Source organism: Malus sylvestris, chromosome 7 (assembly GCF_916048215.2).
Source record: "Malus sylvestris chromosome 7, drMalSylv7.2, whole genome shotgun sequence".
In the NCBI taxonomy this organism is placed as follows: domain Eukaryota; kingdom Viridiplantae; phylum Streptophyta; class Magnoliopsida; order Rosales; family Rosaceae; genus Malus; species Malus sylvestris.
In genome coordinates this window covers 9,890,048-9,905,353 of record NC_062266.1, presented here as the reverse complement: position 1 = coordinate 9,905,353, position 15,306 = coordinate 9,890,048, and the positions used below count along the sequence as shown (strand labels likewise).

Below are 15,306 nucleotides of genomic sequence, written 5' to 3'. Positions count from 1 at the left end.
CCATTTCTCAAGCAACCAAAAAATCCCAACACAATATTCTTCCTATTTTAACGCCATATTTGGTATTTGAGTGGAGATTTTCTCTAATGCATCATTCCTTGTCAGTTTTATAGAGCTCTCATTTTCTTTACTTTTTCTTCATGAAAATTCACCACAATCTTGTCCTACATCATTGTCTACCGTAAATCATTTTAATCATTCCATGATAAATTTGTCAATATATTTGTTAAATTGTCACGTAAACGATCACGTTACCACCTTTTAAAGATTATTTTTGTCAAACAAACCCCTCTACTTAACGAAAATTGTACCATAGCAGAATCATTGCGTACTTACTCTGATTAATTAATGTCCATTAACTGGAACCAAAAAAATAAACTAGAAAAAAGCATCCGGCAGTTGGATTTGTTTTTGTTTTAGGCTCTTGCAAGCAATTGTTGACCCAAGTTTAATCATCAAAATTACACATGTAATACGTATGTCACTTGAGTTTCAATCATCTTATAATTTAATTTAATTTAGAGTACAAATTTACCCTTCATCATTTCATTTAGTGCAAATTTATCGTTGTACATATCGTTAAAAAAGGTAAGAGTATCAAATCATCAATTCCATAGATAGATCTATACAATTAACTCGTTACTTTTCTCTCGCAACACAAACAAAATATTCATTGAAGGGATGGGAGGAAGATAAAATAAAAAATACACTTCACTCGGAATAAATACAAAAAGAAAATGCAAAGTTCTGAGGTCCTAATAATTTACAAATACATATGAATTGCAGCATAGTTACATTTTTTTTGGGATATAATAGAATACATACACGATGTTATGGATATTGTAATCATAGTTACAGTACAAAAGTTCTTCATTGCAGGCATATAATTATGAGTTTTTGAACGATACCAGTAATGAATTTCTTCTAGCACGATTACAATGAGCATCACTAATCTCTAAATAAATTTCTCTAGAATCCGTGATTTGAGAGGATCTGGAAGATGACCAACCATTGCGCCCAAGTCCTATTCATTCCCCAGGCACAGAACACACATGCCCAACTTTCCTTTCAAGAATTGAACGGATAATCACATTAAGCAAATCATAGGCAGATTTTTTTAGCACGCAGAGAATGATCACATCTGAAAGATGCATTGAACTAAAAGATAACAAAAATTAATTAGAACAGTCTAAAGCATGCATGACAAATGTAATGAGAAAGGACTGCTCTCTCAAAAATAAAAATATACCTGTAAAATTCTCTAATTGCTGCCAAAGACATATCCCTAAGACGGTCTTCAGTCAACACATTTTCTGAAGGAACATTTTGTGTTAAACCTGCTCCATATGCAAGTGTGGGTGGTGAAGTTGGAAGAGTTCTATCGAAACTACGAACATTAGGTGAAGAGAACATAGTCGATCCTCTTGGACTAGGAGGCCCCCTTCTAGCTGATGGATTGATTCTAGGACCACAGACCAGCCTACTAGACTGTGCTTGTCGTTCTTGTGCAGCATCTCTGTGCACTTCCTCAATCTTTATTCATCCTTCAACTTTCCTCCTCTGCTGCCATTTATTCTTTCTCAAATCAATTGCATCATTCAACATGAACCTAACACTAGAAGATAATTTCATGTTATTCGACAAGCTTTTCATCCTTTCAAAATATGCATCCATGTACTCCTTGGCATTCGGATGATCAATCATCTCCCCAATGGTGCTCATTAGTTTGCACAAAGCTTCAATATTTTGCTCAACTGGAGTCTGTTGCTGACCAAACAACTTTTTAATGCATTCGTGCATTACTCTCTCGGTCAACATTCTCTTTTTGTATAGCTCCCCAATCAAGCTAATATTACCCAACCTTCGTCTTCGCGCTTTGATTCTTTTCTCCTCTCTTTCTTCTTCAGACTGTTTCACCCGACCCTCCTCATCGGCCTTATTGGTCTCCTCTTGCTCTCTTCCTCCCCTCTCAAATTCCTCCTGGCACTTGTTCAAAAGCAATCTTTTAAAAGTTATCTTTTCATTTTCTTCACTGAAATCAGGCAACACTAAGGCATAAGAACAACAGAAGTTAGCAATCATCTCACAGAAAGTAGGCTCCATAAGAGCCTTGTCAAACATCTGTGAAATGATACCAGTTAGAGTCGTTGCATTATCTACATTAACAGCTTTCACTTGCTCGAATGGTTTTTCAAAATTTTGAGGAGTTAACTTGTTCAGTATAGCCTTTAACTGCTTTTGCTTGGCCTACTCTTCATCACTCACTTTACCCATTTCATACTTCCTGTCAGCTTTGTGCATCACCTGTAATGGAGCATGAGGAGAAGCCATCAAGCCCTTAGGTTGAAAATTCGTATCTCTCTGCCACCTGTTGGCATCAGAATTATTTCTTTGCATCCCTCCCTGCTGAACTGGTGTCGGTGCACGCGGATTCCTCAAAACACCAAAATTTGGTCCTTGGCTAGTTCGGAAATTGGTAGCACCTCCCTTATTCCATCTATCATCATCCATCATTCCTCTCCCGCGACGGTCAAGTCTTGCAGCTCCTTTTTGCCTGTCAATAATTCTTCTGGTTCAGTGGTGGTCACAACTGGTACAGACTCCTCAGTTGGAGCAACTGAAGAAGAGGACAAAAGATTTGAAACCTGTTTTTCAACATAAGCAGTAGCAGGAGCAGAGATCACGCCAGCAGCATCTGCCTTAGAAAGAATTTCTTTTCTTTTCTTAAGAATTTCTTTTCTTTTCTTCTTCCCCTTTGAAATAGTACTCTTAGTTCTACTCAGTTCAGGTTTGTCCCTGAAGTCTGACACTGTAAGAGCATCCCCACCACCACCAATGTTCTCCTCACATGTACCCTCAGTTTCAGTTGAAACCTTTTTTTTAACTGAAGCAGTAGCAGGAGCAGCATTCACACTAGCATTCAAGATCTCTGCTATAAGAGACATAATATCAAAATCTTCTGCAAGCTCAGCAAATTGGTTAGAAAACTTCAAAAGGAAATCTCTGGAATATTTCTTCACTCCATGTTCATGTCCATCTTTGTCAGAATCATCCACTCCACGGACTTGCTCTCCAGTATCTGAGGTTTCCAGTTTCGGGGTATAGATGTCAGCAGCGTCTTCCCAATCATCTGGCGCAGCTTTAACCGGTGCATCTTTCTCTCTCCCTACAGCAACTTGCTGAGGAGCATCAGTAGCTACCTGCCTTGAAATTATACTGGTCATAATACTTTCAGTGTTTTCAATACCCTTCTTTTCTTCAGGGTTCTTGTATGCCCCATAAAGATCAGAGGTCACGCCAGCAGCATCTGCCTTAGAAAGAATTTCTTTTCTTTTCTTTTCTTCTTCCCCTTTGAAATAGTACTCTTAGTTCTACTCAGTTCAGGTTTGTCCCTGAAGTCTGACACTGTAAGAGAATCCCCACCCCTACCAATATTCTCAATATTTCCCCCACCACCACCAATATTCTCCTCACATGTACCTTCAGTTTCAGTTCTTGAAGTTATACCTGAAAGTTTGGTAGTTTGAACAAAAGCAGAATGCTGCTCTAATTTGCTAGATTTTGAAAAAAAAACTTCACTGCCACCCTTACTATCACTTCTGCTTAAGGAGGCATCCATTCCACCAGAATCTGTCCTTTTATCAAGCCTCAACTCTTCATGTGTATCTGGATGTGTAATCTTGACAGGAGTTTTACGAGGGCCGCCAAACTTCCTACCCTGTTGTTGGGGGTATTGCGACGCCATGCTGATCCCCAAGTTGCCTATCTGAGGTATTTGAGGACCCATTTGGGGGGTAAAAGTCATGTTCTGGCCCTGATGCATAATTCCCTGGGGCTGCATTGGATGGGGCTGGAGACCTGGAACAAACACTGGCTGCTGTACTTGAGTACTACCAATTGGTAATTGCATAGGCATTGGCATTTGAATGGAACTGGCGCTCATACTCTGAGATTGGATCTGCTGGTTGGGGCCACCGAATTGCACCGGAACCTGTGGCTGATGAAATGGCATTGGCATGGACATCCCAGCCATTGGATGAGCAGAAGGTTTCTGAGTTTGACTAGGAGGGGGTGCATGTGAGACTTGCACATCCTTTTTAACCCTGGGTACCATATGAACCTCAGCAGCATTAGGTTGATCAATGGACGCTGAGTCTTTCCTTGGTAACTGCTGTTTAGGAACAGTAGGGACTGGCACTGAAGGCGCAGCTCTAAAAGAATCATGGCGTGCCTGCATGTTCAAGCATGACATAATGATTTCACAAATTAATAAACAAAATTGAAAAGTATAATCAGCAATAGAAACTGAAAAAAGATACCAAATTACTCATTGAAATTAAGTCACCTTTAAATTCAAATACAAAGAATAATATTTCATTATATAAGTAAACATAAGGACATAATAGGAAGACACAAAATACTGTACACATACACTTCTGGCAAAAAACATCATGTGCAGTTGAACCAATCAGACTATTCATTAAAACAAAGGCAGGAAGATGAGAGAGAAGAAAAACAAGCTAACCTGATCACGTTTCTGCTCATCCAAATTTGGGGGAGCTGAGCTGGTTCGAGCAGGAATCTACAAGGAACACAACCTTCCCGCTTTTAAAAACATGCTATAATTTGTTAGGCGCTTAGAAATACAGGAAATTAGAAAATTTTAATCAAGAGTTTGCTAGCATATAACAATACCTGCATCCAATTCATGAAGCCACGGTTTATAGACCCAAACTGAAAGGCCAAGCCCTTGGACGCATCTCCTGGGGCTAAAACCAACAGAAAAGGTTAAAACCTGATTATTGGCATTTACTAATATATCATAAATCATATATCAGCGCGTTGAAAACATTACTAAATCGCCTATTTGGGATAACACTGCCAATAGAATCTAGCATTGACACCACATCATTACTATACAACAACAACAACAACAACAACAAAGCCTTTTCCCACTAAGTGGGGTCGGCTATATGAATCCTAGAACGCCATTGCGCTCGGTTTTGTGTCATGTCCTCCGTTAGATCCAAGTACTCAAGTCTTTTCTTAAGGTCTCCTCCAAAGTTTTCCTAGGTCTTCCTCTACCCCTTCGGCCCTGAACCTCTGTCCCGTAGTCACATTTTCGAACCAGAGCGTCAGTAGGCCTTCTTTGCACATGTCCAAACCACCGGAACCGATTTTCTCTCATATTTCCTTCAATTTTGGCTACTCCTACTTTACCTCGGATATCCTCATTCCCAATCTTATCCTTTATCGTGTGCCCATACATCCCACGAAGCATCCTCATCTCCGCTACACCCATTTTGTGTACATGTTGATGCTTCACCGACCAACATTCTGTGTCATACAACATTGCTGGCCTTATTGCCGTCCTATAAAATTTTCCCTTGAGCTTCAGTGGCCTACGACGGTCACACAACACGCCGGATGCACTCTTACACTTCATCCATCCAGCTTGTATTCTATGGTTGAGATCTCCATCTAATTCTCCGTTCTCTTGCAAGATAGATCCTAGGTAGCGAAAACGGTCACTTTTTGTGATCTTCGCTAGATTGCTCCGGAGTGTGGATAAGTATATAAATGGATAGAGATAGGAAAGCAAACACAAGATGTACGTGGTTCACCCAGATTGGCTACGTCCACGGAATAGAGGAGTTCTCATTAATTGTGAAGGGTTTACACAAGTACATAGGTTCAAGCTCTCCTTTAGTGAGTACAAGTGAATGATTTAGTACAAATGACATTAGGAAATATTGTGGGAGAATGATCTCGTAACCACGAAACTTCTAAGTTCTAAGTACCGGAGTGTGGTATCGTCTTGACTTGCCTTATCTGTCTCATAGGTAGATGTGGCATCTTCTCTGGAAGTACTCTTCCTCCATCCAGGGGTGGTATCTGTAACTGGTGGAGATGCACAAGGTAATGTATCAATTTCACTTGAAGCTTACTTGTAGTTTCAGGCTTGGTCAAGCGCCTTACAAACCATGTAGTAGGAGTCCCCCAAGTCGCCGGGCTAGGGGATCTGCTGAAAGAGGTGACAGACAAGGTAAGCAATCAGAGCTCCGGCTGATTGTTCACATTCGCCCTATCTTGCAGGCAACATGAAGGATAAAGAGAAGAAAAATGAGAAGAGATGATATGGGATACTTTTGCTTTTGAAGAAGTAACTTTCCACAGGCTTATTCTTGAACCGGGCTGGAGGGTTTTCTGGTTTCCTCCAGAGTATAAGGCCGACTGAAGAATTTGAGGGTCAAAACAAGTCCATCAAATCTAGAGTACGTTCGACCCTGCTGATATGGGATACTTTTGCTTTTGACAGAGTAGTGGATGTATCGGCACTTGTGCTGTTACGCTTGTCTCCACATGCTTCCTTGTATCCTTCTCACTTGACCTATCTGTTCCTCAGGAATATGCGGTATCTTCCCTGGCAGCATAAGATGTTGAATATGAGTACTCGAGAGCAATGCCAGGTAAGTAATCAGGTAAGGGGTTCCAGGCAGTCAGTTCCTGGCTTGAAGCTTGATTCCAAATGCTGACTGATTGCTCTCTTTCTCCTTGTCTTGCAGGTAAGAACAAGGCCAAAGGAAAAGACAGGGAAAAAGCATGATATGAGATACTCTTGCTTTTAACCCTGATGATATGAGATATTCTTGCTCTAGTATAGCTTGTTTACAGAGGTATTATCGAAGGGAAAGAAAGCTGAATATTTCAAAAGGCTTCGTTGGGAGTGCCCTCTCAGATAAGAGAAAGGGTTGAGCATTTTTGCAGGTCTGCCTGTCCGTTAGGGATGGAGGTCGACATATATAGGAGTCTCCCTAACATCAAGTAATCATGCTATTCCTTTACCCTGCTTGGTCATAACACGGTAGTGGGAGCTGCCAGCTTCACATGTTTTAACTCTGTCAGAGCACTTTGAAAAAGTGGTCTGTGGTATCTGGAAAGCTAATGTTGCGTGTGAAGATTACAGACAAGCTTTATCCAAGGAGATCCAGCTCTTAAAGTTGGGAAAGTGGTGCCTCTTCGGTTTTCGAACAAGCAATCCTGTCGGGGATCTGGCTCTCGAGATTCGGAGAACGATGCCTCTTCGATTTTTGAGAAAGCAATCCTGCTGGGGGTCTGGCTCTCAAGATTCGGAGAGCGGTGTCTCTTCGATTTTTGAGAAAGTAATCATGTTGGGAGTCTGGCTCTCGAGATTCGGAGGACGGTGCCTCTTCGATTTTGGAGCAAGCAATCTTGTTGGGAGTGTTTTCTCGAATGTGAGTAAAGGTTGGGCATGTTTGCTAGTCTACCTTGCCACGAAGCACAGAGGTTGACACACAGGGACTTTCCAATTATCCAGCAGTGGTACTGTTCCTTTACTCTCTCTTCGATTTTTGAGAAAGTAATCATGTTGGGAGTCTGGCTCTCGAGATTCGGAGGGTGGTGCCTCTTCGATTTTGGAGCAAGCAATCTTGTTGGGAGTGTTTTCTCGAATGTGAGTAAAGGTTGGGCATGTTTGCTAGTCTACCTTGCCACGAAGCACAAAGGTTGACACACAGGGACTTTCCAATTATCCAGCAATGGTACTGTTCCTTTACCCTCTCTTCGATTTTTGAGAAAGTAATCATGTTGGGAGTCTGGCTCTCGAGATTCGAAGGGCGGTGCCTCTTCGATTTTGGAGCAAGCAATCCTGTTAGGAGTGTTTTCTCGAATGTGAGTAAAGGTTGGGCATGTTTGCTAGTCTACCTTGCCACGAAGCACAGAGGTTGACACACCGGGACTTTCTAATTATCCAGCAGTGATATTGTTCCTTTACCCTTGTGGGTAATAATATGGTAGCTAGACCTTCAAAATTTATGTGTCTAAACTTTGTTAGTGTTGTTTCTTTGCAATTCTTTTACCCTTTTTGGTCAGAGCGATGTAGCGGGAGCTGCAAGCTTCACGTGTCTCAACTTTGTCAGAGAACTTTGGCAAAGTTATCTGTGGTACCCATGAGTTACTGTTGCGTGTGGGAAGTGGGGGATTGAACAGTACGATTCATGTGCTTTCTACTTCGCCAGAAATCTTCGACAGAATGCCCATAATTTCCGCAAAGCTGAGTGTGCGTGTGATAGGTGCTGACAAGGCTGGAAAAGTAGGTGCCTCTTCGATTTCTGAGATCGGCCCTCGTGGTCTCTTAGCAGCCCAGCTTTTGAGAAAGCAAGCCTCTTCGATTTCTGAGATCGGCCTTCGTGATCTTTGAGCAGCCCAGCTTTTGAGAAAGCAAACGCCTCTTCGATTTCTAAGTAGGCGCCTCTTCGATTTCTGAAGCTTCGTCGAGTGCAGATTTTTATAGGGGCTGACATTAAGTTCCAAAGCACACTTGAATATCCACCAGTAGAAGCTCCATTCCTGCATTTCTAAGATCTTGATTTGTCCGACCTCTTCTCTCTTCAACACCTTTGAAAATGTCTGGCCCCTCCGACCGTCGTTTTGACTTGAACCTTGTTGAAGAGGCAGCCCCGCCTTCTCCAGACAACATATGGCGCCCATCCTTCGTCTCCCCTACTGGTCCTCTTACCGTTGGGGATTCCGTGATGAAGAATGATATGACCGCTGCGGTAGTGGCCAGGAACCTTCTCACTCCCAAAGATAACAGACTACTTTCCAAACGGTCTGATGAGTTGGCTGTTAAGGATTCTCTGGCTCTCAGTGTTCAGTGTGCAGGTTCTGTGTCTAATATGGCCCAACGCCTATTTGCTCGAACCCGCCAAGTTGAATCATTGGCGGCTGAAGTGATGAGTCTCAAACAGGAGATTAGAGGGCTCAAGCATGAGAATAAACAGTTGCACCGGCTCGCACATGACTATGCTACAAACATGAAGAGGAAGCTTAACCAGATAAAGGAATCTGATGGTCAGGTTTTACTTGATCATCAGAGATTTGTGGGTTTGTTCCAAAGGCATTTATTGCCTTCGTCTTCTGGGGCTGTACCGCGTAATGAAGCTCCAAATGATCAACCTCTGATGCCTCATCCTTCTAGGTTTTGTCCAGTACTAAGGCTCCGAATGATCCCCCTCCGGTGCCTTCTCTTTCTGGGGCTCTACCGACTGCTGAGACTTCTCATAAGCAACCTTTGTGAAGGCTCCCTCTTCTTTGTTTATTTTGACTCAAGTATATGTACATATTTGTAACTTATCGGGGATATCAATAAATAAGCTTTCCTTCATTTCAACGTATTGTGTTAAATACACCAAAGCCTTCTTCGCTAAGTTCTTTGAATTTTCTTTTGTTGAAGCTTGTATGTTGAAACTTTGTGAGTGGAGCATGTAGGTTGAGGTAGTGTTCCCTTAATTTCCCAAGTGAGGAAAACTTCTCGGTTGGAGACTTGGAAAATCCAAGTCACTGAGTGGGATCGGCTATATGAATCTTAGAACGCTATTGTGTTCTGTCCTGTGTCATGTCCTCCGTTAGATCCAAGTACTCTAAGTCTTTTCTTAGGGTCTCTTCCAAAGTTTTCCTAGGTCTTCCTCTACCCCTTCGGCCCTGAACCTCTGTCCTATAGTCGCATCTTCTAATCGGAGCGTCAGTAGGCCTTCTTTGCACATGTCCAAACCACCGTAACCGATTTTCTCTCGTCTTTCCTTCAATTTCGGCTACTCTTACTTTACCCCGGATATCCTCATTCCTAATCTTATCCTTTCTCGTGTGCCCACACATTCAACGAAGCATCCTCATCTCTGCTACACCCATTTTGTGTACGTGTTGATGCTTCACCGCCTAACATTCTGTGCCATACAGCATCGCCGTCCTTATTGTCGTCCTATAAAATTTTCCCTTGAGCTTCAGTGGCATACGGCGGTCACACAACACGCCGGATGCACTCTTCCACTTCATCCATCCAGCTTGTATTCTATGGTTGAGGTCTCCATCTAATTCTCCGTTCTTTTGCAAGATAGATCCTAGGTAACGAAAACGGTCGCTCTTTGGTATTTCTTGATCTCCGATCCTTACCCCTAACTCGTTTTGGCCTCCATTTGCACTGAACTTGCACTCCATATATTCTGTCTTTGATCGGCTTAGGCGAAGACCTTTAGATTCCAACACTTCTCTCCAAAGGTTAAGCTTTGCATTTACCCCTTCCTGAGTTTCATCTATCAACACTATATCGTCTGCGAAAAGCATACACCAAGGAATATCATCTTGAATATGTCCTGTTAACTCATCCATTACCAACGTAAAAAGGTAAAGACTTAAGGATGAGCCTTGATGTAATCCTACAGTTATGGGAAAGTTTTCAGTTTGTCCTTCATGAGTTCTTACGGCAGTCTTTGCTCCTTCATACATATCCTGTATAGCTTGGATATATGCTACTCGTACTCTTTTCTTCTCTAAAATCCTCCAAAGAATGTCTCTTGGGACCCTATCATACGCTTTTTCCAAATCTATAAAGACCATGTGTAAATCCTTTTTCCCATCTCTATATCTTTCCATCAATCTTCGTAAGAGATAGATTGCCTCCATGGTTGAGCGCCCTGGCATGAACCCGAATTGGTTGTCCGAAACCCGTGTCTCTTGCCTCAATCTATGCTCAATGACTCTCTCCCAAAGCTTCATTGTATGACTCATTAGCTTAATACCCCTATAGTTCATGCAATTTTGTACATCGCCCTTATTCTTGTAGATAGGCACCAAAGTGCTCATTCGCCACTCATTTGGCATCTTCTTCGTTTTCAAAATCCTATTGAAAAGGTCAGTGGGCCATGTTATACTTGTCTCTCCCAAAACTTTCCACACTTCGATTGGTATATCGTCTGGGCCTATTGCTTTTCTATGTTTCATCTTCTTCAAAGCTACGACCACTTCTTCCTTCCGGATTCTACGATAAAAAGAGTAGTTTCTACATTCTTCTGAGTTACTCAACTCCCCTAAAGAAGCACTCCTTTCATGTCCTTCATTGAAAAGATTATGAAAATAACCTTTCCATCTGTCTTTAACCGCGTTCTCTGTAGCAAGAACCTTTCCATCCTCATCCTTGATGCACCTCACTTGGTTTAGGTCCATTGTCTTCTTTTCCCTTGCTCTAACTAGTTTATAGATATCCAACTCTCCTTCTTTGGTATCTAGTCGCTTATACATATCGTCGTAAGCCGCTAACTTAGCTTCTCTCACAACTTTCTTCGCCTCTTGCTTCGCTTTTCTATACCTTTCACCATTTTCATCGGTCCTATCCTTGTATAAGGCTTTACAACATTCCTTCTTAGCCTTCACCTTTGTTTGTACCTCCTCATTCCACCACCAAGATTCCTTTTGGTGTGGGGCAAAGCCCTTGGACTCTCCTAATACCTCTTTTGCTACTTTTCGGATACAATTAGCCATGGAATCCCACATTTGGTTAGCATCCCCCTCTCTATCCCACACACACTGGGTGATTACTTTCTCTTTGAAAATGGCTTGTTTTTCTTCTTTTAGATTCCACCATCTAGTCCTTGGGCACTTCCAAGTCTTGTTCTTTTTTCTCACTCTTTTGATATGTACATCCATCACCAACAAGCGATGTTGATTAGCCACGCTCTCTCCTGGTATAACTTTGCAATCCTTACAAGTTATACGATCCCCTTTCCTCATTAGAAGAAAATCTATTTGTGTTTTTGACAACCCACTCTTGTAGGTGATCACATGTTCTTCTCTCTTCTTAAAGAAGGTGTTGGCTAAGAAGAGATCATATGCCATTGCAAAATCCAAGATAGCTTCCCCATCCTCGTTTCTCTCCCCAAAACCATGGCCACCATGAAAACCTCCATAGTTGCCTGTCTCCCTGCCCACGTGTCCATTTAAATCTCCTCCTATAAATAACTTCTCCGTCTGAGCAATTCCTTGCACCAAGTGCGATTTCGTTCACTTATCACTGTGCTCACTTATCACTGTGCTCGGGCCACACAGTGCGCCACTTACGGGTGACGCCCTAGCTTTAGCGCGATTTCGTTCTGGATTCATTTTCATAAGGATTCGACGTGATCATGGAGACAGTGAAAATACGCCAACATTCCCCACCATTGAGTACAACAAAATCCATGGTCCAGAGTGTGAACTTACGCTTCGCTGGTGTAGTGGGTGTTCTTGTGTCAGAAATCACGGAGGCAGATTGAGAAGTGGGAGCTTTTGGAACAGTTCGGGAGCTTCTCTGAGAGGCTGATGCTTCAGCTGTCCGGGAAGCTGTGCGTGCAACAGGTGCATCAGAACCTCCTACATCAAATCAATCGCAGGAAAACATTGCCAAGAAATGAGAATCAAACAAAATGGGCAACACAGATTTTAAAAGAGAACCCCATTTATCTCAGATTCCCAAACTCCTTCAACTACCCGTAAAAGTCTATTAAAACAATCACGACATTATCATATAAATTTCTAGACTGAAAGAGAACAGAAACTTCGAAATCTGTACCATGCAATTGGGGCTGTACATGGGCTCGGTTTTGTACACCGCCACGTTGTGCAAAAGCAATACCGGAATCCTGAGTATTTACAGTGGTTGCACTTGCCCTGGATTGTCCTCCTTGTGCATTGTTATTATTCTTCTTAAAACTGAATATTTGAAAATAAAATCATCAAACCCTAACTTCCAACAATCTCAAAAATTCAAAAACGTATTAAAAAAACCCAAATTTGAAATCACAATCAAAAGCAATATAATTGCATAGATTGTTAAAACTTAAAAGTGAAGTAAAACTGATCAGAAACAAACTCTACACACAGACACACGCAATCAGTAGATACGATACACAGAGAGAGTAAGAGAGAGAGAGAGAGAGAGAGAGAGAGAGAGAGAGAAAGAGATATATATATATGCACCTGCGGTTGGAGAAGATAGTAGGGCCGGGCCAACCGGCGCTGGTGCCCTTAGGGTAAGATGGTGAGTATCCCCTGTGCTGCTGATTAGAGCTTACGGTTCGCCCTGTTTTCCGGTACTGCGTCTCGTTCTTATCTGACCTTGATTGATTGAAGGACATATATTCCTACGCTTAATTCCCAATTTTTGTTTTCCTTCAAATTTTCTCTGCAACCAAACACGCAGATCCACAAACCCCAAATCAAATCAATCAAACCTAGTTATCCGAAAATCGTACCGTAAGCGAGTGATTAAGAGAGTGATTAGGGTTTGATTGGAGTACCTGGAGAGTGAGTGAGGAGAAAGATTAGGGTTTTATTGGGAAACCATGAGAAAGCGCAGAGTGAAATGAAAGAAAAACTTGAGAGAGAGAGAGAGAGAGAGAGAGAGAGAGAGAGAGTTGTCTTGGTGTTTTGGTAAGAGAGAGAAGAGGAAGGGGGAGGAGATAGTAGGGGTGGGCTCAAAAAACCGAAAACCAAATCAAACCGAAATCGAAAAAACCGAACCGAACGAAAAAATCGAACCGAACGAAAAAACCGAACCGAATTGAAAAATCGAATCGAACCGAATTAATTAAATTAAGGAGTAATTAGGTTTTCATCCTTATTTTTACTACTCTATTGATTAAAACCTTATTACTTTTCAATTTTTGATCAAGGTCCTTTGTATTAATAATATCATTAATTATTTCAATAATAAAATATTTTTTATTTCTAAATATATTCATTTAATATTAAAAATGTTACAATTAGTATATTTATATTTATGGCTAAATTTTTTTATCATATATTTTTATTTTTAGTTTGTACCAATTTTTAATTTGCAACCCTTTTTTAATTTGTACCAATTTTCCTTTCAGTTTTAATTTGTACCCATATATTAATTTCTTTTTGTGCCCATATTTTTTAAAGTTTTATTTGTATTGTACCCATATTTTTTTATTTATTTGTACCCATTTTTATTTTTGCTAAATGTACCCATTTTGAAGAATGTACCCATGTTTTGATACAATAATTTTTTGGTTATTTTTATGAATGTACCCATGTTTACACACACACACACACACACAATAGTATATTTATATTTTAATATTTTTAATCCCACAAATTATGGTTTTTTATTTAAAATCTCATTACTATAAACAACTATAAATTTTAATTTTTAATTTAAAAAATATAGTAACGTACATAGAAATAAATTATCAATTAATCTCAGGGACTTGGATCAAAAATTGAAAACCAATAAGGTTTCAGTCAAAGACTGTTCATAACTAGGGACCGCATCCAAAGTCTCCCTTAAATTAATTTTTTTATTTAATTATTTGTTTTGGGTATTATTTTCTAAACCCAATTTGTAAGTTAAAATGTGCTAAACCCAATGTGTTGCCAAACTTTAAGATCAAAATATTAAAAAAATGCCTATAAAAACTCTAAACCCTAACCTATTATTTCTCCCCCATATAAGGTTCTGGAACCAAACCTCCTCCTCCTGAAGTACCTACATCCATCTCCATAACACTGTCTACTTCTGCCCCAGCTTTCTTTTCCAAATCTACTCTCATATAACATGTAACATAATCCATAAACATTTATTTCGGGTAGATTATGGGTAATTTTATTAACACCCCACAATCTTATGAAAACACCCCACACTTTCATTTTTTCACATGAATTTTCTCTTTTACCCCTATTTGAACTAAATTAAAACACTCCACAATCTTACAAAAACAACGACGTCCTCCACTATTCCACCCTAGAAAATCTGGAGCAAAATACCAACCTCTCACCATGGCACCATATCCTCTCTCTCTCTCTCTACAATCCCAAGAAATTGCATGTACTTCTTCTACCCTATTTGGAATTTTGGATGGTTGGTAAAGTTTGGCAACAAGAAATTTGGAGACGAGGTGGGCGAGTTTGAGTGTTGGACGACAGATTTTTGCGACGGAGGTGATGGGGCTGAAGGGTTATCCAATTGGATGAGTTGAGGTGATGGGTTGTTACCAACTGCATGGGAGTTGTCGGTCATGCGATGTCAACGACGGAGTTATTCAGAGGTAGTGGCCGTATAAATGAGGTTGTTTGCTGTTGACTTTTGTACGAGGGTGGGGGTGTATTTAGAAAAATGAGGGACAAAGTTGGAATTTTAGAGGAATATTTTGGATGTGGGGTGTTTTCATAAAAATGTGGGGTGTCAATAAAACAAAGGAAAACTAATGAAAAGGGCTTGAAAACTTTGAGTTTTAATGATAAGGACAAAATAAAGGGTAAAGTGAATAGTATCAAGATTGACTTTTTAGTGTAAAAATGTGGTTTTTCGTTAAAGTGAACAGTACCGGGTGCTTTTCGTTAAAGTTCCCATAAAACAACCCTAGATTATTTGGGTAATTTGTGATGGAAAACAATTCAACACACACTAAATAAATCCATCCACGTATTACTTTTACTAATCAAGTTGTC

At 40.7% G+C, this 15,306-nt stretch overlaps 3 protein-coding genes across 3 annotated transcripts in view; all 3 read right to left on the bottom strand.

Annotated features, from left to right (window-relative positions):
* Positions 1 to 13,095, bottom strand: part of LOC126627810 (eukaryotic translation initiation factor 4G-like) — a 48,387-nt gene extending 35,292 nt beyond the window's left edge. The window contains exon 1 of the mRNA XM_050297364.1: positions 12,949 to 13,095. Within this exon, the coding sequence (XP_050153321.1) occupies positions 12,949 to 12,968 (20 nt within the window). The 5' untranslated portion in view covers positions 12,969 to 13,095. The remainder of the gene's footprint in view (positions 1 to 12,948) is intronic.
* On the bottom strand, positions 1,422 to 2,673 carry LOC126627860 (eukaryotic translation initiation factor 4G). The gene has a single exon (XM_050297445.1). It carries the CDS (start codon positions 2,119 to 2,121, stop codon positions 1,540 to 1,542), a length of 582 nt encoding a protein of 193 aa, XP_050153402.1. The 5' UTR covers positions 2,122 to 2,673; the 3' UTR covers positions 1,422 to 1,539.
* LOC126627833 (eukaryotic translation initiation factor 4G-like) lies at positions 3,806 to 12,968 on the bottom strand. The gene is made up of 6 exons (XM_050297398.1): positions 12,811 to 12,968; positions 12,404 to 12,543; positions 12,055 to 12,204; positions 4,696 to 4,769; positions 4,526 to 4,605; positions 3,806 to 4,231 (listed from the first exon to the last, which is right to left on the bottom strand). The coding sequence occupies exons 1-6, from the start codon at positions 12,966 to 12,968 to the stop codon at positions 3,940 to 3,942; spliced, it is 894 nt and encodes a 297-aa protein (XP_050153355.1). The 3' UTR covers positions 3,806 to 3,939.
* Positions 13,096 to 15,306: the final 2,211 nt, after the last annotated feature.